At 38.6% G+C, this 23,222-nt stretch overlaps 1 protein-coding gene across 1 annotated transcript in view; it reads left to right on the forward strand.

The window, feature by feature from the left end:
• Positions 1-23,222, forward strand: part of ARHGAP42 (Rho GTPase activating protein 42) — a gene marked incomplete at both ends in the record, with an annotated part of 167,171 nt that overhangs the window by 139,313 nt on the left and 4,636 nt on the right. The window contains 12 exons of the mRNA XM_084272899.1: positions 595-673; positions 1,706-1,745; positions 2,601-2,663; positions 3,953-4,027; positions 4,673-4,757; positions 6,032-6,090; positions 6,752-6,857; positions 11,749-11,908; positions 14,550-14,694; positions 16,686-17,066; positions 19,163-19,319; positions 20,433-20,495. Coding sequence (XP_084129025.1) covers positions 595-673; positions 1,706-1,745; positions 2,601-2,663; positions 3,953-4,027; positions 4,673-4,757; positions 6,032-6,090; positions 6,752-6,857; positions 11,749-11,908; positions 14,550-14,694; positions 16,686-17,066; positions 19,163-19,319; positions 20,433-20,495 — 1,413 coding nt within the window. The remainder of the gene's footprint in view (positions 1-594; positions 674-1,705; positions 1,746-2,600; positions 2,664-3,952; positions 4,028-4,672; positions 4,758-6,031; positions 6,091-6,751; positions 6,858-11,748; positions 11,909-14,549; positions 14,695-16,685; positions 17,067-19,162; positions 19,320-20,432; positions 20,496-23,222) is intronic.

Consider the following 23,222-nt stretch of genomic DNA (forward strand, 5'->3'; position numbering starts at 1 on the left):
TTTGAGGACATGAATATTTGGGGATAATCATTAGATATTTGAGTGTAAAAACATGCTATCCAATGACAGCAATCTTAGCCAACAGATTAAATCAGAAACCCAGAGCTAGAAGTGTGTCCCTAAACTTGGAGTAAAATGGCAATCTTAGAAATTTCTGTTCTTTCTATACATGCTGACCAAGGGACTATAAGTGGAATTTTCCAACTGAAATGTTAAGCAATAGTCTTGAAAGAAAGCAAAAAAACCCAAGATTGGTTTCTTTTTCTAAAATGTTTTTGAGAGAAAAATACTTGGGTAAGAATCTGTCTTCTAGTAGCATGATGGAATATTAGAATTAAAATTAATTTAGACTAAAATAAAATAAAATAAAGCATCTTAACCTGGATTACCTGCAACTTTTTACACTTGTGATAGCAGATAGCAAACAAAAAACTCAGTTTGGCATTTGTATGTAAAACTGGCAGAAGCCATCAACTTTCTTTAACGTCTGTCTTTTTATGTATTCACTTCGTGTCAGTGTGTTGTTTGGGTTCTGACTTTGGGTACTGTTTGAGAAAAATTACTAACTGCAGGGTATGTGCATGTTTTTGACAGACCTGGAATCATCACACTGCAAGCTTTTTCAGAATCCAACCGAAAGCTTTGGCTCGAAGCTATGGATGGAAAGGAACCAGTAAGGATATTTCTCATTTTCTTTTCTTTTCACATTTTTGTATCATGTGTTAAAGAAAGAAGCTGGTGTGTGTTTCAGGTATGATGTCTGTTACAGTACAGTACAGCATTTATTTGTGAGAGACTTGCAAATACACATTGAAGACAGGTACAATGTAGTGAAGCAGAACTACTAGAGTATTGAAGCCTTTACTTACAGATACCATTTTTTGTTATTCTTAGAAGATTTGATTTTTAAATAATGTGCTAGAATATTGTCTTGCAGGTTTCATAGTTGAGATAAACTTTGTGAAGTGGTAGTTTCGGCACAGATAATGACAAACTACTTTTAGGGGAAGCATCATGGAGTAAACTAAGCACTGCCTTGAAGGGCACTGCAAAGAGGATAAAACTGTGTTGAAAGCCACCAAGAGACAAGCTTATCTAACATTTCTTCCCACTATTAATCTGGTCTTAAAACAGTCACTGAATGAGAGTGATACCAGACCTGTATCCAAAGGGAAAAACATGCTTGGTTTTATGAGAGAGATGAGTGTTTTTACAAGTTTCTTGCTTAACTGAAACAGTGCAGAAAATAGATCATTAGTTGTACTGAAATTTAACTAATTTGGAGTCTACAAATCTAATTTTTAAAAAAAATCAAAATTTTTAGATATCACTTTTTCGATATCTTTAAATTTAATGCTATTAAATCTCTAATTAATCGAGTCTCAAGACTTGACTAGGTTTTTGGGACACATCCTGCTGGCTCTCTGCCCTCTCCCCAGGGGTGAAGAAGGACAGCTATGTAAACTGCAAACACAACCAAGCCCATAGGATTGTTGCCCTCTCCACCTGCTGAGGTCCTAGCACAGGGCTGTTATCCCCAGCGCATGCTGCAGGGCTCCCTTTCAAGGGAAGCTAAAGGCAAGGTTGGCTTTCCCCTAGCAGCCAGCTGATTCACAGATTAATTGACTAGATTAAGAACTATGAATGAACCTGGCAAGAAAGAATTTAAAGCCCAAACATTGACCTGCTACTTTTTTTTTTCCAGATATACACGCTGCCAGCCATCATTAGCAAGAAGGAAGAAAGTAAGCTCTTTATTTCTGTAGAGTTACCAAATATCACTAGATTTCTGCAAGGGTTTGGTTTCTAGATGTATGTGTGAAATTAATTTTATGTTTTCTGTCTGTTGCAATGAAATAACTGTGTGTTGGATTCCATGATTGGGTTACACAAAAGCACATCCTAAGCTATGCAAACTCTGAGAAAGCTTTCAGCTTCTGTACTGCAATCAAACATAAATTGGAAGAAAATTTGATTGGCTCCAAAGCTACAATATATCTAACAAATCTGTAAAAGTTTCTATCAGTAGCCTGCATACCTACATGCAAATACATACCACTGTCTTGAAATAATATCCCTGTATGGATCAGATCTGTTTGGTTTTAGGTGTATATGCACCTGTTACACTGAGTAATAAAATGGATATAATTGTATTAACATTACATTAACATATATATGTTATTAGCATTATTGTCTAAATATATGTGAGGGTTTATGCATCTCAGAGAGCTTTGTTAGGTGGGGACATTGGAGCATTGAAGGTACATAAAATTAACGAGAAGTACACTTATTTGAAATAAACTCACTAAAGTCAGTAATAAAGACTGTTTCCCTATGTTACCATTTTGTGTGCAGTTATGTACACATGCAAGAAACAAATATTCCTAATGATACACTAATGATTCACTAAAGTTGGATTTCAATTGCTAGGAATATACTATTAAGGATATATCTACAAGAATACTATTGCAAAGTAAGTATTATAATCTCATAGATAGATGTGTGTCACTCCTTGACTAACGTGGGAATGTAGCTAAACACAGAGATTTTGTGTATTGCTAAGTTAGAAAATAATTACCTTTTTTTCTTCTGTTTTGTAGTGTTCTTAAATGAAGCAGGTTTCAACTTCGTGAGGAAATGTATTCATGCTGTAGAAACAAGAGGTGTGTATACAAATCACAAATTAATTACTAGATTATTCTGAGCATTTTTTTCTCAAATATTGCTTTGATTAATTCTATGTGTTTTACACCCATGCTTTGGAGTGTGTCCATCATTTGGATTCTACTTCTCACATTTATCGGTGTGCTTTACAGTTATTCACTCATTTTTTAAAAATGTGTGGAAACTCATTGTTGGTGGTGGGAATTTAAGAAAGACTAAGAATGGGTTCACTGATGAGGTGACATCTGGCAACTCCCAGCAAGTTTTTAATAATCCTCTTTCAAATGATGAGATATGGCTGTATAGTCTTCCACAAAAAGAGGTAACCGTTTCCTGTCCATGCACTGAGCTGTCAGTACACAGCTCTCTTCTAATCCAAAAGTGGCATAGTCTCCCTGTGCAGCAGAAAGCCCAACACAAATGCAGTTTCTCAGGTAATGTTTAAATCACTGCTGACTCAGAGCTTTGTTTGTTGGGTTTTTTTTCCCCCAGGAAAAAAAAAAAAGGGCTTCAAAACACCTCGAAGTTATCTAAGTGAGATCAGACTTTGCAATATTGCTTTCAAGGGAAAAGGGAGCAATTTTTAGGTGGTAAGACCTTGACTCAGGAGAAGGGAAGATATAAATCCTCCTGATTTTAAAAGGCAGTTAAAACCAGTAAAATTAGCATCACTGAAATGCTGTGTTGTAAATGTCACACACATCTGTGCTATTAGAAAAACCCCAGCAATTGAAACTTCAACTGGGACTTGTCTGTCTCTGTCTTGCACAGACATCTGTGCATAACATATAAATTCTAAACTACAGTGTTGCAACAGTATACAGTATATATTTTTATTTTGGGTGCAGTCATTATTTCTCCTATAAATTTCAGTCAGATCTCAACTGGGAGGGATGATAGTCTGAGCAACTGCAGTTGCACAGTAATTCCACGGAAGTCTAGATAAGATAAACCTGTTGACACGTAATGTGTTTTAAGACTGCTTTGGGGTCTTATTTTTCACTTTTCTCAGCCATCTCCTTGTTGTGTGCTAATAGGAGTCATTTGTATGCCAAAGGGTTCTGCTAATGTAAGGTTATGATGAACGTATAGCACATTTAGTCAGTGGAACGCATTTGTCAATACCCCAGAAGAGAATTTAGCAGTAAAGCAGAACTTCAGCAAGTAACTGTACAATTCTCGGTACATACATCTAGATGTTTTGAAAACATACATGAAGTTACCTGTCAGCCTATCTTGAACTAACCATCTTTTCATTATTTTCATTGTGCTCGTTATCCCAATGTAGGTATTACCATCCTGGGGCTGTACAGAATAGGTGGAGTAAACTCCAAGGTGCAAAAGCTGATGAATACCATATTTTGTAAGTATCTGAAGTGAACCTCTGGCAGTGTGCAGCATGTGTGCAGTGGTCCCTTTTGCCTTAACTGCTGTGCTCACAGGAGTGTGTCTTGATATATATGATTGTGTACGTTCACTTACTGCCACTTGAGTTTGCAGCCTTAAGGTGAGTGCACTGCTGTGCAGTTTCTGCATGTAACCAATATATATGAGCAAAGTACTGATCAAATAAATTCCTTCTTTTAGATTTAAAGTTCCAATATTTGTATGTCTTTGGCATGTTTCAGAAGTGTTCCAAACCTCAGGCTGTAACACAATCAATATAATGGACAGCTGTCCTAGGCCTTCACTTTTCTTGCTAATTTGTCTCTCTGATGCCTGTATTTGAATATCTAAGCCAAATACATCAGTAATTCTCTGTTGACTTGGGCTTACTTTACACTTTGATGTAGTTCATATAGTTGATGTTTACAGGTTCTAAATATGGAGCTAAATTAATTTTTATTTAGCAGAGATTAAAAGATTCAAATTGATCAGATTGGTATTTAATCTGGCTAATAAGTAATCACATGAGCTAAATGATTCATCTATTAGTTTCTATTTTGCTGCTTTTCTAGTTAGTGCATTAGTCAAACTATAACACAATCATAATTCAAATTTCTACCAGCTCCTAAATCTCCTCCTGATATGGATATCGATATGGACCTTTGGGACAATAAAACAATAACAAGCGGCCTAAAAAACTACCTCAGGTAAGTAAGATGTTACACAAATCTCAGTATTCCTTTTCTGGCCCATTAATCTTTTGGTTATTATTATCATGTTACATTGCTTGTATCTATTAGCATGCTAAGAATTCAGTATATTATTACCTTGCATAATATTGCTGTGATTATGTGTAATAATGAATCTAAAATTTGTCACACACTTTTTGCCTTATTAAAATAGTCATGCCTTATATAGCCCTAAATTAGGCAGAATTTAATTAATTGCATGTTTTTATTTAATTTCTCTTACATTAACCACAAAGCATGTTGTGCTCAGTCTTTCTTTTCTGAATCCCTTAAGCTGTGTACCATGAGATTGCATGGCATCGTGGTTGGGGCAGAATAAACATCCCTGAGAAAAAAGCAGGGTTTTATCCTACACTGTCAGTGTATTCACAGACACAATTCCCTCCCACATAGTCATTTTCTCTTAAACTTTTTGCTAATAAGCAGCAGAATTTTCAAGAATTATGGTGCTTCAAAGATAGCTCTTTGGTCTCAATAAATAACATTCAAAGGAGACATAATAAAAAGCACCAAATCCATATGATGGGTGTTTTATGCCTTCTAAAAATCCAGATTTCCTCAACCAGTCAGTTACCAAAGGACAACATCAGAAATCCCTATTTGCTCTAGAAAATACACCTAGGATGTACACTGGAATGCTCATGTACACTTCATTGAAAAGACTGGCTTTGGCTGAAGAAATTTATAATGTGTCTTCAGAAGCACAGATCATTGTAGATGCTGTATTTGTGAAATGAGAAGGTGAAGTAGCAGTAACTGTGTGTTTGTATCTGAAAGGCAGTTCCCAGTCTGCCCTTCATTGGATGACTCATATAGGATATCTCGGATCAGAATTCCAGCCCCACATGTAATCATGTGTTTGCCTTTCTTGGGCAAAAGATGGCTTCTGCAGCATGCTCTGCAGTGCTCTGCAGCTGGATTTACTCCTGTTGACAGGATGGAAGCCAGAAAACAGTGAGTCTCAGTGCTGAAGTCAGTGCTGGTAATATTTCCATTATTCACTTACATGGTGGCACCAGATTCAACTCACGGGGATTTTCAGACTAGGTACACAGCTGAGTTGTGTGCTGCATGTCCTCACTGAATTGGGTTTCTTAGGGCATACCAATGTCCATTGAGCTGATGTTAAAGGCTACTGTAATCACCCACATAAAACTTAAAAATATTATCAGTAATGCTTTTTTGTTGTTTTGTTGTTTTTTAATTTCTTTTTAATATTTTTTTGCAACCAGGTGTCTTTCAGAACCACTGATGACGTTCAAGCTGCACAAAGATTTCATTGTTGCTGTTAGTAAGTAAAGCAATAAATGCACTTTGATGAAAGCAATATTGGTTCTAACCCTTAGTCCCCTCAATCAATATCTTTAGTTTCCTCCTTGGTCTGTTATTCGGTGATCTCAGTTCTTCCATGTCACTGTATGTTACAGTGCAGTGCCACACACAAGCCCTCGAAGCAGAGAAGTCACACTAGATGAAGCTGTTGAGTGGCTTGTTCTGATCTTTTGAGAGGTTCTGTGTGACTGCATTCTACATGAAATTTGGAACCTTGATTTATATGGTTTTGTTTTGTATGGGTTGGTAATTGTTTTATAGCATTCATCCCTTTCATCCAGGGACCTTCATTTTTCCAGATTGCCTTGAGAAATTGGATTAATTATGGAATAATCAGATACAGAGATAGTAAGGGGGTTTTTTTCTGACTACTCCAGTTTAGGATTTGAAGTTATTTCCCCATTTCCTCTTGCCTTCATAAGAATAAAAAACACTCAAGAATTTTAGAAATAGAGATTTCAGAATGTGTTAATGAATATAATCAAATTGTCCTTGTCATGTTAAATGCTAATTGCATTTGGCTCCTTGTAATGCACGTGCGTATCGGCGTGCAGACATTGGTGCTGCTTGTGGTCATAGCTTGTTCTAATCTAGAACAATATTGGTTTCCTCTTTAACAGAGTCAGATGATCAGAACTACAGAGTTGAGGCAGTGCATGCACTTGTGCATAAGTTACCAGAGAAGAACAGAGAGATGCTGGACATCCTTATCAAGCACTTAGTCAAGTAATTATTTTTTTTAATTTTCTCTTTGTTATTATTGTAAGATGTGATTATTTCTGCTTTAAATTTGTCAGTGTTGCTTAATCCATACACTCTGTTGAAACACTGTCACTTGGAATTACATTTCATTTCTAAAATGCTGTTTCCAGCGTAGCTGAAGAATAGTCATTGTAGAAACACAATAAAAAAATACCATAAAAAGTCACCAAGATGAACAACTATGTGTATAAAACAAACCTGTTCAATGTTTCCACTCATGTTCCTACTTACTACAGGAACTGTCACTAATTAAATTTAAGAAACATCTAAAACTGTGCTGAGGTTGATAGAAAACACTGTTTTGAATCTGACTCGAGGTCCCACACTGTTTCAGAAATGGAGAGTAGACTAATGTGATAATACTTGTCCTTTGTGTTTTATCTTAGTTTTCTCTCCAACAGCTCTGAAGTGTACTATCACTTGAAAACACTAATTTGAAATCTCAGTATTTATATTGTTAATATCTATATAAATATCTGAGTCCAGTTCTGAACCTCCCTTTTTTTCATCAGCTTCTCTGAGAATTAATTATCAGATGGAAAAGATTTTACATTTCTTTGAACTCACGGCCTTCTGCCATCACTGAATTAGACTTAGCATGTGCTGTGAGACAACAAAGACAAGTTTGTATTCTCTCTCTGTGTATCACTGGCTATGATTACATACCACTGATACATTATAATTTATCTTGTTTCTGCATCAAAAGTTATTCAGTTATTCATGTAAGTTTTACTAAATCTTTGATCATTTTTCAATGGTATTTGCTGAATAATTTTTAATATTATTTGTATTATAATACATTATAATTGTATTGTTATTTGCTGGTTTAGGATGCTGAACATTTTAGTACATGATCTGGGAATGTGAATACTGAGACAGCAATTGTTCAGCTAAGGCCCACTTGACTGAGATAGGAGAGGACATTAAAGAGGCATCCATATGATTTGCATTCCGTTCATTACATCCCAGCTAGTTTGCCTTTTTGATCACAGCTTGAGCCACAGCCTGCAGTAAGCTGTCTGCAGTGGAGCCTAATGCAGTTTTGCTTCCTCTTGTATATGTGAGAACTTTGAAAGTTTCTTTGGTAGGGAATTATTTAGCCCTAATAAGTTATTTTCACCCATTAGGTCCTTAGCCTCAGGAGAACTAACATGATAGGGACCTGCTGTGAGTGCTTCCATTGCAAAAACTGATCAGGCAGTTAGACATGGAGTAACCCAGAGAACCACGTTAAAGCAAGTCTTCTACGCTTCCTTACAGAGTTATTTGATTAGCTAAAAAATATAATACCTACCACTTCCTAACCCTCTAAACAGTTGAAACTTTTAAGGAAGGATTAATGATTTTTTTAAAAGCTGCTATTCTGAAAGCCCCAAAATTAGAAGTATACATAGATAGGAACTGACTTCTAGGCAGAATTAATTTCATGCAAGCATTTCTTTGTTAACCTCTTTTCCTGGCATCTTTTTTTTCAGTAGGACCTCAGAAGCATTTCCAAATAAAGCATGCCTGTAGTATTCCCTGTAATTGTTCTCTTTAAGTGTTGCCTATCCCATCTTCAGCACAATTCTCATGTCTGATAAATTTAATTTTATAGTTTTATATTGAAAACTTTCCATTCTTTTCTTCCGAACATTCAATTCAACCCTTCTAATTTCTCATATAATTTACCAGCTGTTGTTCATGCTAGAAATTCTAATGAGATTGAATTGAAAATTAGACTCTTGAGTGTATTAGTTCTTCTGATTCGATCTTCCTCATCTTTTTCCTACCGCTGTCTGGAGATTTTTTGAGACACAAATGGCAGATAAAGTGCCAAGTTTTATGTAAATGGGAAAATGTGGGGAAAAAAACCCCAACCCAGCCTCCTATTTCTTTGTGCCTTTATTTAAAATCAAGTTTCAAAATGTGCGTCCTTTCCCTGTGTGTGTTTTTAAGCTGTTCCTTCATGTATGCTTTTCTGTCAGAGTGAAGATACTTTAACTATAGGGGTTATAAAATTAGGATAATATTTTTTGTAGTTACATATCTTAAGGTCTTTATGCCTCTGCCTACCTTGACTTTTGTGTCAGGGTGCATAATTAAACGTGATCTAGACTTGTGGGCTGTAGATTGTACTAAAGCCAACCAAACAAAACCAACAAAACCTGAAAAGCACCCTGCAGAGAGGTGATACTCTCCCAGTGTTTACTCAGTCAGCAGCTAGGCAAACACGGGAAGTTTGGTGTTATTTTCAGATAGCTAACTCACTTTTTGTTTTTAAACCTTCCTCGTCTAATTATCTGTCTGTGTTAAAGCAGAAATCATTCTTTGGTATGATTTAATCACACCATATGTGTCACAGTCAGGAGTCTGGGTCAAAAATTTACTGGTGATATGTCAAAAAAAAAAAAAAAAAAAAAAGAGATTTTGAAGAGAAAGCAACTGCACCTTAATGAATGCTTTAAGGCTCCCTGAAATGCATGATTACCTTGCCCTGTATCTATTCAATAGGACTAGGTCAGGGGAAATTGGCTATCGAAATGTTCCATTTACTGGCCTGGGTTTTTTTTCCTCTTTTGCAAGAAATTGAGCCTTTGAAATGCTTTGTAGAAAGTCCTTTCTGGTTACAATCTTATTAAACTCACCATTCCTTTTACTAACCAAGCTACCAAATTTGTAACCAAGGAAACTCAAACACAGGACAAACACTACTTTCTGTCTTATGATATAAGATTGCAACGTTTGTGTAAGAGACCTTATCAGTTACCGTGCAGCACGGTTATCTTTTTTTTCCTTAGTTTTTTTCTAACAGCCCCAGCACTGAGTAATTCAAAATTCCATTTTCATTAAAATGCTGATGGACTTCTCAAACTCCCTTTTGTTATCTAATGCAAACATAATGTATGCTACAGAAAAAAATCAGATCAAAGTAATTGGCAAAACCATGCTTTGACAAGGAAATCATTTTCATGACATGGCTTCCAGGTAACAATCTCTGCAAATCTGTCTGAAGAAAAACTTTTTAAAGGGTTTTTTTTATTCCCATAATTTAATGATGCAAGATAGGAAACATGCAAGAAGATAGATATTAATTTTTGGGCAGTTTATACTCATGTTATAATCCAGTACAAACTACTTTCCCATATTCCCCAGAGTGGTTGTGGAAGCACCATCCCTGGAGGTGTTTAAGGTCAGCTTGGATGGGGCTTTGGGCAACCTGGCCTAGTGAGGGTGTCCCTGCCCATGGCAGAGGGTTGGAACTAGATGATCTTTGAGGTCCCTTCCAACCCAAAGCATTCTGTGATTCTGTGATTTTCCCTTTCCTGATTCTCAATGTACATTGGGTGCTAAAATGTTTCAGCTCCAAAGGAGGGTAGTATTACTTTGTTATAGAGGTAATTGTACAGTCTTTCTCACTTCTGTATCAAGATAATTCCACTATTCTACTCATTCTGTATATCATTAGTGCCCACTGTTGACAGTGAGGCTGATAGAAAGGGTAATATGCAGGTCCAGACATGGATTTGATCCTGATCTGAACAAAACAACCCTAGTAGCCTTGGGAAAATCTCACAGCGTTTTTGTCACTGCTTTTCTAACCCTTGTGAGGGAGTACTATTTGTGTTATTTGCGACCAAACTGACATCAGATAGGGTTTTTTTCTCATGTTTGTATAACATTTTAGGAAGAAATCAAGCTATCTGAGTTTATTATTGGAAAGAAAACATACCAGATGTCTCCATAAACCTAATTGAGGAAGGCTGTCAGAGAAAAGCAGCAGATAAAATTTTCTCCTACCTTTTAGTCTTCCAGTATTTTATAGATTTTACTGTGTCTAAATTTTAAAAGTTATTTTAGTTATGTAGGAAATGGCTAAAAATGCTTGTCTTGGCAATGGTAGCAGATAGAAATGAAAAGAGAAAGGAAAATGTTAACAAATGTATCAATGGATGGTTCTATTTGGTAACAGATTCAGTACAATCAAACATTAAGGCAATTATAAAATCTTTATTTGGCATATTTCTCAGACATGAGGCAATAGTGCAGCTGTGACTGGGGAGTCGCTGACAGGTATTTTGAAGTATTTATGATGATACGGTTTTTATTTGGCAAATCTGATTTGTAAGGAGAGAAAAGGAGCATTGAGGGTTGCTGATTTATAGTTTTTCATTTTGCCATGTGATAAACTATTGGAAAAACTAAGTTTCTGAATTTGAAATTCAGAAAAAAAAAAGCAGAAAAGTTATAATAAGCAGTAACAGAATATACAGAAGGCTAATATATTTTAAAGCCAGAAGTTGTCATTATGATCACCTTGTGTTATATATACCACAGAAACAATGATTTCACTGGCCCCATTGACCCTGTGTTTTCAACATATTAATAAAGATATCCCATTACAATTTAGGTACTTTCAGTAACCAAGTTTATTTCTTTTAATGAAAGCTAAAGGATATGGTTGACCTCCATTATCACATCATATTTTCAGTCGCTCCAACATCAAGTATTTAAGTTCCTGTATAATTATTGGAGAGAGAGAAGTGTCTACCCTAAGACTCCTAAACTTCAAATGGGCTGGATGTCTCTGTGGAGACCTTCAAAGATAGTTGCCTTTCCCTGTCAATTCCATCGGGAGCTTAAATACTTACCCTAGGAAGATGTGCTCATTATCCATTCAGTTATGGCAGGATAGATGCCTTCATAGAAATATAGTTGTTGTACTACACTTTATTTTTACTCTACTTAAAAATGTTTTTAAAGGGGTGGCATGAACTTGGGATCTTGTTAAAGATGTAGTCCAACAGGTTTTTGCCGGTTGGAATTGTAGTTCAGCACAACAGTTTAATTGCATATTCTTTGTGTTCATTCAAAGGGTATCATTACACAGTCAGCAAAATCTAATGACTGTGTCCAACCTTGGCGTTATCTTTGGACCAACTCTGATGAGAGCCCAAGAAGAAACCGTGGCTGCTATGATGAACATTAAGTTTCAGAATATCGTCGTTGAAATTCTGATAGAGCATTATGAAAAGGTAGAAAGACATTATCTGACTGTTTTGTGTGAACTAAAATCTCATTTTCATTACCATCAGTAAGTTCTTAAGAATAAAAAATCCAGCATTTGTAAAAGGTCACTGATAGAAAGAATACATTCTTCCCACCCCATGCTATAGATCTGTATTCTTAGCAAGTCTTTTGTGACCGTGCAAGGTACAGATCGAAAGCATAATCTCCCATGCTTTGGAGGAGTTGCTCTGAATCTTCAGTTGCTTTCCAAAGTTTGCTGTGTCCTTCTTATATCTAGGAACAGGATGAGGTCATAACTTTACTCCCAGCTCCTCTATCTTTCACGCTAGCAGTGTGTGGAGGTTCACTCTAGGTCAATGCATGGATTCTCTGCTGAGTGCATCAGGTCAGACTCTCTGACCATAGCTGTCCTTTGGGAATACTCCAGCTGCACAGAGGAGATCTGGTCCCTCTTAATGTCATGAGATCCCAGGTATCCTTCAGTTCCTCTTTTGATGAGCAGCATCAGTGTGGATCCCCAGCAGAATCTGTGTGGTGTAACATTTTTCATTTGTGTAGATACAAGATGTGAAGTAAAAAAGCAAAAGGAAAAAAAATAATTTCTCTTACATGAGGTTTTATTTTTAGTTTCAGGTTTTAAGGCTATCATGTCTTTGTGATTTAAAAGTTGATTACTGTGGAACACACAACCTTCTCCATGCACTTCTTTTGCTTTGAAGAAAGGCATGTCTGTGACTGCCTGCTTTATTTTATTTTCCCCAAAGAGACCAGTGACAACAAAGGTCCATCTCAAATTCTGTTCTGAAACATTGAATAAGAAATATTTCAGGGCTTGAGAAGGAAAACCCATGAAATCTCAAACACTTGCTTTCAGTCACTAACAATGCAGGTATCACCTTCACTGAAAAGCTTCCTGAAATTTTATTTTATTTAAAACTATTTGATTTCACAACTCAGCAGAATAGTCACAACCTCCTTTTTTTGATCATCAGAAGAAATTTTATTTCAGGGACCTTTTGTTGATACATATCACCTTCTCTGATGACTAACTAAACAAAGTGAGGAAACTTTGTGTTTCTTCCATTCCACGTTATGCAGCTAAGGGGCAGTTCTGGGTCAACACCAGCATCCCCTCCACTGGTTGGTCAGTAAGTACTGACAGTACTTCTAGGTATCATCAGTTACATTTCATAGGGACTCCTCAAAATTGCTATGAAATTGATAGTCTTCTTGACAGTAACCCCAAAACATACATATTCCATGTTTCCAATGCTGAATTTCCCATCCAGAAAATTACGCGCTCATTCAATACAAAGACCATGGCTACACAAACAAAGACACCCTTGGTCTGTTTCTCTGTCTACAAACATGTTTTTGTGTTGATGTGCTACTCACTAATGCCAAATACATTATTAATGTCCTTCAAGAGCATCTCAAGATGTCTGTTAAAGTATTTTCTACCATGGAGGTCTATTTGTTTTCTTCCACTTCTGTGAGTGGCATGGACATATATTTGCATTGTTCACTTCATCCTCTTCCAGAACTGCCCTATTGAGAGAGGGTCCAGAAATCCTTGCAGAGACTTTTTTTGGCATTGCATAGTATTTAACCTACGACACTTGGCCCTGTGGAGATTGGACACTCCTGTACCTTCAGTAGCTTATTCAAGCAATCTTTCCCTGTAAAACTTCTTCACAGAACTAATTCCACTTCCTTCCATAGAATGCCACAAGAGAGACCCAGTAGAACTTTCAGTCTACATTAAGAGGAATAAGTAAGAAAAAAGATCTGTAATTAAAACCTGCAAATCTTTTGGTTATGTTTTTTGTTTTGATCATCCTCCAAGTCTATGAGCAGTGAAGTATCTAAGAAGATTTTTAGGGTCTTTCAAGACTTCTGTTGCATGTGGCTTGGATATTGCAGAACAGATGAAACAAATGCATGTCAACCAAATTACTGGACCTTCTGCATTGCCTTTCCTGACAGGCTTGCCAGACTTATTAGCAAAGGGTTCTTTAATACCTCATGTGTACCTGTGCCAGATTGCAGTAGTCATGTACCTGTAAAATTTAATATTTTTCTGCAGCAATGAAGTGCAAAATTGATCAGTAGTATGTACAAGATAAAAAGCAGGAGATGCTCCAAACACAAAGATGTTCCTCATCAAATTTGACTGGTTTTGGCAAAATAAAGTGGGTTTCTGAATGACGAGCTGGATAGTAATAAGTTACTGTTATGACACATTTCTGCGACACGCAAAGCTTTCACAGCAACTGAGAGAAAATACAGTGTTTTCATAACACACAAAAAATATGTTACTTCTTGGGCAGGATTAGCAGTAAGTACCTATTGGATGTTTTTCAGTTTTAGACTGTTAAACACTTCTGAACAAGGGCTAGAAGATAAAACTATTTAAACAAATATTTCTATATTTTTAGTACCAGTTTTAAGTACAGCTCAGTATTCTGGTTCTGTAAAATGAGATCAGAGCAAGGTTAATATTCTGTGAATTTCCTCTTTTGTAATGTGTGACACTATTACAACATTAATTTCAGGCACAGTGGTGAGGAAAATAAATGGATTAATAATGGAAGTGTAGGACTACCTCTTTTGCTTATGTCATTTTTTCCTCCTTTTATCATGCAGATATTCCACACTGCACCAGACCCAAATATTCCTCTTCCCCAACCTCAGTCCCGATCAGGTTCAAGAAGGACAAGAGCAATTTGTCTCTCCACAGGTTCACGTAAACCCAAAGGAAGATACACACCATGCCTAGCAGATCCTGACAGTAAGTTTGTCCTTACTGATTGCCTATATTCCTTATGTCTGGTCTTTTAACTTTCCTGAATAATATCCAATAGGTATTGTATTCCAATAATTATAAGAATCACATATGGGCTTTCATCAGCTTTTTAAACTCTGTGGGTCACAGCAGTAGTGCTGAATGACTGCATTCCTTGCTTCAGTCAGATGAGGTAGGATGTTTGGTTTTAGGCAAGTCTGAGATTACATACAGTGTTCAAAAATCCGTTAGAGTAGTCTTGGTATTCTATTTTAAATGTAGTCTTCTTTGAAACTCAGAAGTTCGTTATATGAAGTTTACCTCACAGATTCAAAGAATCACAGAACAGTTGGGGTTGGAAGGGACATCTGGAGATAATCTAGTCCACCCCCCTGCTAAAGCAGGATCACCTAGAGCATGTTGCACAAGACTGTGTCCAGGCAGGTCTCGAATATCTCCAGAGAAGAAGACTCTCTGGACAGCCTGTCCCAGGGTTCTGTCTCCCTCACAGTAAAGTTTTTTCTCATGTTTAGATGGAATTTGCTGAGTTCCAGTTTATTCTCTTCATGAAGCCATGTTGGCTGTCAGGAATTGTCTCCTTATTTCCCATGTGCCTGAGCATAGTTTCCTGCAGGATCTGCTCTGTGATCTTGCCAGGCACGGAGGTGAGACTGACTGGCCTTTATTTCCCCAGGAGTTCCTTTTTTCTCTTTTTAAAAATGAGGGTTATGTTTCCCCTCTTTCAGTCAGTGGGAACTTCACCAGACTGCCACAACTTCTCAGTTACGATGGAGAGTGGCCTAAACACATCCGCCAGTTACCTCAGGACCCACAGATGCAACTCATCAGGTCCCATGTATTTGTGCCTATTTCAGTTCCTGAGATGTTCTCAAACTTGATCTTCTCCTACAGTGGGAGGTTCTTCATTTTTCCAGTCCCTGCCTTTGCCTTCTGCCACTTGGGTGGTGTGTCTAGAGCCCTTTCTGGTGAAGACTGAGGCAAAAAAGTCATTGAGTAACTCAGCTTTCTCCATATCCTGGGTAACCAGGTTCACCATTTCATTCTGTAGGGTGCCCACATTTTCCCTCATCTTCTTTTTATCACTGACATACCCATAGAAGCTTTTCTTGTTGCCCTTGATGTCCCTGGCCAGATTTAATTCTATCCAGGCTTTAGCTTTCCTAACCTGATCCCTGGCTGCTCAGACAGTTTCTCTGTATTCCTCCAAGGCTACCTGCCCTTGCTTCCACCTTCTGCAGGCTTCCTTTTTGTATTTGAATTTGCTCAGGAGCTCCTTGATCACCCACGCAGGCTGCCAGGTGTTTTTGCCTGACTTACTCTTTGTTGGGACACATCATTCCAGAGCTTGGAGGAGGTGATTCTTGAATACCAGCTAGTTGTCTTGGGCCTCTATTTCCTACAGTGCTTTGTCCTGTGCTACTCTGCCAAGCAGATCCTGGAGAGGCCAAAGTCTGTCCTCTTGAAGTCCAGGGCAGTGAGTTTTTTGTGAGCCCTCCTTGCTGCCCTGAGGATGCTGAACTCCACCATTTCATAACTGCAGCCAAGAATGCCCTTGAGCTTCACAGCCCTTCCTTTTTGATGAAAACAAGGTCCAGCATGGCACCTCTCCTCATTGGCTCCTCCACAAAGACATTGCAGCATTGTAACTGTTGAATTTCCTAAGCATATTTATATTGCAAGCAGTTCTTTGAAAATTCAAACTTTCATGCCAAAGAGTTTAGCCTGTAGCCCGTTATGTTCATCAGCTCTAAAAAATATCCACAAAATACAGCTGTTCCAGGTTCAAGATAGGAATGTGTGAAACTTAAGGCAGCTAGATACCTACTTTGTCTTAAGAATCACTGCCTCTGAAACCACAGATTGATGAATATGATGACAGGTACATGGGGCGAAAGGCGATGTTAGAGAAATGCACGTGGTTAGAAAATGGAATGACCTTTTTTTTTGTTTCCCTCTCCCCCCTCATTCCTCCCTAGGTGACTCATACAGTAGTAGCCCAGACAGCACTCCCATGGGCAGCATTGAGTCTCTCTCTTCTCACTCCTCCGAGCAGAACAGCACTACCAAATGCACACCCTCACAGCCCAGGGAGAAATCGGGAGGGATTCCATGGATTGCCTCTCCCCCTTCTTCTAATGGCCAAAAGAGTTCAGGCCTCTGGACTACAAGTCCAGAATCCTCATCAAAGGAGGATGCAACCAAAACAGATGTGGAGTCAGACTGCCAAAGTGTAGCTTCTGTTACTGGACCAGAGAATGCCTCTCCACCAACAGACCTGACCAAAAAGAGTTCTTACAGTCTGTCTGGGCTGAAAAGGTCTTCAGCATCCTCCCTTAGATCAATTCCATCAGCTGAAGGTAATTTCCAAAGTCTTTTAGGACATCACTGTTTACTGCTTTCTGAGCTGCCTCAGAAAGCTAATGATATTCATTAATCTTTTTTGTTGTTTGGGGTTTGGTTTTGGGTTTTTTTGTGGTATGTTCTTTCATTCAAGCTGCTCCTGATGTATCTCCATTGTTTGTTACCTGTACGGTTCACACAGATTAAAAATGTTTCTCAGAATTTAGAGTATCTTTTATCCTTCTGTGCCTGATCAAGACTGCTGACATATAAGGAAGTTGCTGGTTTATGAGAGTTGGTAACTGTGGTTTATCACTGTGTTAGAGGAATGAATCCTTACAACATGAGTGTTACTGACTGATCTAGCATTTAAATTTAAAAAACACAAGGCTTAACATACCTGGTAAATAACAACATTGTCACTCCTTGTTGGTGTGACAACTGCATCTCTTAAATTGGCTAAAATTGGAGACTGAAGGAAAGGTGGCTTGTTTTGTTGGGTTTTTTTTAGTTTTGTTTTTTCCATCAGTGCCTTCACTTGAGATAGGACTGGACAGAAAAGGTAATCCTTGGCATGAAATGTATGTCTGAGAGCCTGCTGATGGAATGGCTGCTTCTTTCCACCCTGCTTGCACGGTTTGTTACCGAGCAGTGAAAGTAGATTAGCTTGAACAAAAGCTTGTAGCTGAATGGTCCTGTACACAGACCTGATGTGCAAGAACAACCACAAGTTGGCAAAGCCAACTTTAGGAATCCAGTTTCAGTGCACAGGTTAGGACTCCAATCATCCTGTTCACTCAAAGAAGGATGCTGCTTCAAAAAACACCCTCAGACCACCTAAACTGAGCCTCTGTTCCAAATAAGACTGTAGATAAATCCCCCTACACAACAAGGTAGCTTAAAAACATGGGTTCTTGTTGTAGACAGTTCTGCTAAATGCTCATAGCTGGAAACCCTGTGAACTTTTGCAGTACCTCTGTGAGTACAAGAGGTGATATTGTACTATATTGACAGCTATGTGGAAATTACTTCAGGAGTTACATGTTCTTGCAGTCAGTATATTTTCAGTGGTTTGGATTATGAAGATTAACAGCCAGCACTGTAACAGTGAGCTCCAGTGAGGGTGAGTGCTGAGTTTACCACTGAGCTGCCAATAGCATAAGCAACACCAGCACAGGTAGGGTAAACACAGGGTGTGTGCAACACCCTGAAAGATTAAGAAAGTTCTCTCCCCTCTGCCCTCCATGAAATGTTCAAGGTTCCTCCTAAGACTTCCAGATATGAGTTAGTGTTATATTAACAGTATTAATAACACAGAATAATAATTATCAATAATTTATAATATACAATAACACATGGAATAACAATATTCATAATAAAGGTGTTGGGTTTGTATTTTGATATCTTTTTATATGATGACAGCTTTTCAGACATTATTAAGTGTCTGTTGTTCTTGGGAATAAACACAGAAGTAGAGGCAATTCTTCTTTGCAGAATGTCTGTGCAAACCAGCCAGCAGTCCACAGACAGGTCAACTTAAAGGATACGTGTGGCCATGCCTTGTGTTCAACTAAAAGGACTTTTTTTGTGTGCAGTGCACTCTATGAAGCTATGGATTTATCAAGTTACAGTAGCAATTGTTATAATCATTAATCCCTAGGTTTTTTTTAAATTGCATGAAGTTTCTGTGGGTACTGACATATTAACACTTGCAAATTAACATGGCCTGATCTCATAGTGGATGCTGCTTTAATCAGGAATTTGTGCTTCTTGAGATCCCTCCCAACATGATTTTTTTCTACCATTCTGTGCTGTAGTACTTTATAAATGTTGGCTTTACTGTCACTTTTTAGTGACTGTCTATCTATTTACGTGTGATGTATTTTTTTTAGCCTGTTTAATATCATTTACTCATTTTTGCTGTTGGTCCTTTTCTCCTGGCTTTCTGCCTGAAAGGCTGTTTCTTCTCTTAGTAAGTACTTTCTCTACTTATTTTGCATCTTAAAAAACCCCCAACAAAACAGAACAACAGAAATTTTGTTTTGCATGTTACACCTGTTGTGAAACAACTTAAGTAAGTTTAATATTCCCTATAATTCGGTTGTTTTTTTAGGTAACAAAAGCTGCAGTGGATCTATACAGAGCTTATCTTCAACAGATACCAAAGATACACCAAAGGTTCCACCAAACCCTGATTTGCCTCCCAAAATGTGCAGGAGATTAAGATTAGACACTGCGTCAAGTAATGGATATCAAAGACCAGGATCTGTGTAAGTCATCAAGGCTGTTTGGAGATTTGTGCTGCTACAGTATTATCTACTATAAAGTGATCCCTGAGAGCGGCATAAGTAGTTGAAAAAGCATCCATGAATACTTGATTTGAATATTTCTGTATTTTTGAATTATTTAACTTGTAAACAAAAGAGACATGGCACAAAGTCTGATGAAGTCAGATGAAAGACTCCCATTGACTTCATCAGACTACAGATAAGGTCTATAGTAAAGAAATATATCTTTGGAATCTGATTAGTAGTAGTATCTCTTGTTTGTCTGGAATTTAATGTTTTAAGGAGCGTAGGTGGTACTTACTCTCAGTGCTGTTATGTCAAGGAGATCATCAGATCTTATTTGTATTCGTCCAAAATTGGAGAAAGGGAAATAAAACCTCTTCTGCTCTGATTTTTGTTTTTCATTTGCTGCATGTTAAATAGTTGATATATCTGTTTATTTCTAACAGTTTTCTTTTGGGGGAGAGGGTATGCCCATAGGAGGATAGCTCTAAGTAATAGAGGTTGTAATTTAGTTTGCTGGGATTTAGGTTGTCAGTGATTCTCAGAATTTTTAGCACAAACTTAAGAGTCTAAAGAACTTTGCTTTAATCCTGACTTTGACCAGAATTTCTGTCCCCATGAACAAGTGATTTCAAGATTTGCAGAGCACCAAGTTCTCCAAACACTGCAGGACTCCATCCAGCCTCTCCACTATTTAAACTGGAGGGATCAGTATAGTCATTTCATATGCTGTTCTGTCAGAGAATCCTGTGCAGGTCAGAGTTCCAGTGTGGTAGTGACAGACTGGCAGTAAAAGCATTTCTGATACATCTACTGGCCATCTGTGAGTATAATTTTAAACACAGGATGTTGAGATTTCCCTGGATGACTCAATAAGGCACTAGAGCATGTGGAAGTCAGACCCCAATTAGGTTAAGCCCATAAAAATTCTGTTGAATGGGCCCTTAAATTCAGCTTTTTAATTTCCTGTTTCTCTAAGTGAAAAATTAAAACAGTTTTTTAAAATGTATCCATGTCATGATTACAAATGAAATTGCTTTGTGTGTTTTATTAATGGGCAAAGTGTAAAGCAAGGTGGTGCTTTATTTTCAGAGTGGCTGCAAGAGCCCAGTTGTTCGAAAGTGCTGGTTCACTTAAACAAGTTTCTTCAGGACGGTAAGTGCATCGTAATATTTAGCAATTTGTAAAACTCCTTCTGTTTCCTGGCTTCAAAGATTGGAATAAGGTGTTGGAGCTGTGTTCTGTGGCTTTTGGACAGCAGCATGTTCCGTGCAAAAATTTTGTGGTTTATTAAACTCATCCTTTCCCCAGAAGAAAACTATATCTAATAGATATACCAGCCTATCTGGCTATCTTGTCTCCTGTGGGAATTGCAGTGAGAGATGCTGAGGTTAGTGATCTGCTGAAGGACACAGCTACCAGAGAAAATTAACAGGATTTAAATTAGGTTGTGAGTGCTGTGTGTATTCCATACATGTTTGTATACACGTGTTCAGCAGAGTAGCAAGCATGCTCGTTTATGGTAATTTTCCTATGTAGGCAAGTCCTTGGTGACAGCTGCTTTTTACAGTTCAGAATTAACTTGCTAAGGATTCTGGTCTTTCCCATCACACCTTCCATGCCTCTGTATCTGTCTGGAGAAACTGGCCCTTTCTTCTTGGCAGTATGCAACAGGAATTGTTTACATTCTCTTTATAATTGCATGCATTTATTTGGTGGATTTGATTCATTCTTATATTAAGTGAGAATGTTCTCATAAGTGTTCAATCTTCCATACATTACTAAATGGCCTACAATTAGTAAGCTAAGGCAGAAAGTCAAATAAATGGATGTGGGAAAACGTCTGTTTCTCTTTTCACCTGCATTTCAAGTTCTTTGAGCCAGAACACGTCTTTTCATCCGTGACCTTACTCACCAGTACCAGGAACTGTAAAGTTTACTGGATCTGACAAGCAATAGGGAAAAAAAATAAAGGAAAATGTTAATCCATGAATCCAAAGTCCTAATCTAAAGTAGCACAGCTGTAAACAAAGATGCCAATGTGTACTGAGATGTGCAGCAGTGGAATATGGCTGTCCTCTGACAGATCTAACAGGAGCAAGAAAGGAAAAACTGACTTGCAAAGGCCCAGCAATTTTGGTTGAGAGAAGCAGCTTACATGAATCAAGGTTGGTTTTGGGGGGTTTTTAGTCAAGAAGGTGACAAAAAAAAAACAGGGGGAAGTCACGGAATCATAGAATCATCAAGGTTGGAAAAGACCTTCAACATCATTAAGTCCCACCCTCAGCCTTACACCACCATAACCTCTAAACCATCTCCCAAAGTGCTGCATCTACCCATTTTTTTAAGGGCTCCAGGGACCATGATTCCACCGCTTCCTTCAGCAGCCTGTTCCAATGCTTCACCACTCTTTTGGTGAAAAAATTTTTCCCAATGTCCAATCTGAACCTCCCCTGGTACAACTTGAGACCATTTTCTCTTGTCCTATCACTAGTCACTGGAGAGAAGAGGCCAACACCTGCCTCACTGCAACCTCCTGTAGAGAGCGATAAGGTCTTCCCAGAGCCTCCTCCAGGCTGAATAGCCCCAGCTCCCTCAGCCTCTGTTCATAAGACCTGTTCTCCAGACCCCTAATCAGCCTTGTTGCCCTTCTCTGCACCCTATCCAGGACCTCAATGTCCTTTCTATACTCTGTCACACAAAACTGCACACAGTACTCGTGGTGCGGCTTTACCAGGGCTGAGGATGGGGGTAAGATCACCTCCCTGGCCCTGCTGGTTACACTGTTCCTGATACAGGCCAGGGTGGTGTTTGTCTTCGTGGCCACCTGGGCACACTGCTGGCTCGCATTCAGACAGCTGTCAATCAACACCCCCAGGTCCTTCTCTGCTGGGCAGCTCTCCAGCCACCCTTCCCCAAGACCGTAGAGCTGCCAGGGGTTGTTGTGGCTGAAGTGCAGGACCTGCCTTTTGACTTTGTTGAAACTCATACAACTGTCTTGGGCCCATCAACCAAACCTGTCTAGGTCCCTCTGCAGAGCCTCCCTGCCCTCAAGCAGATCGACACTTCCACACAGATTAGTGTCATCTGCAGACTTACTAAGGGTGCATTCTATGCCCTCATCCAGATCACCAGTAAAGACACTAAACAGGAGTGGCCCCAGCACCAGGCCCTGGGGAACACCACTCATGACCACCTGGATTTAACTCCATTTAACACAACTCTCTGGACCCATCCATCCAACCAGAGTTCTATCCAGCAAAGCACATGCACATCCAAGCCATGAGCAGCCAGCTTCTCTAGGAGAATGCTGTGGGAAGCTGTGTCAAAGGCCTTGCTAAAGTCAAGGTAGACAACATCCACAGCCCTTCCCTCATCCAATAAACAGGTCAGCCTGTCATAGGAGACAAGGTTAGTCTAACAGGACCTGCTCTTCATGAACCCATGCTGACTGGGCCTGATCCCCTGGTTGTCCTGCATGTACCACGTAATGGTACTCAGGATGATCTGCTCCATCAGCTTCCCTGGGACTGAAGTCAAACTAACAGGCCTGTAATTTCCCAGATCATCCTTCCATCCTTTCTTATATATGGGAGTTACATTGACTGATTCCCCATCTGCTGGTACCTCTCCAGTCAGCCAAGACTGCTGATAGATGACAGAAAGTGGCTTGGAGAGCATCCCTGCCAGACCCATAGATTTGTGCACATCTATACAGTGCAGCAGGTCACTGACCGTCTCCTCCTGGATTGTGGGGGATGTTATTCTGCTCCTCCCTGTCTCCTATCTTAGGGAATTGTATTCCCTCTATACAACTGGTGGTATCACTAAAGACTGAGGCAAAGAAGTCATTAAGCACCTCAGCCTTTTTCTCATCCTCCA

This window comes from Gallinula chloropus (assembly GCF_964237585.1).
Source record: "Gallinula chloropus genome assembly, chromosome: 1".
NCBI lineage: Eukaryota > Metazoa > Chordata > Aves > Gruiformes > Rallidae > Gallinula > Gallinula chloropus.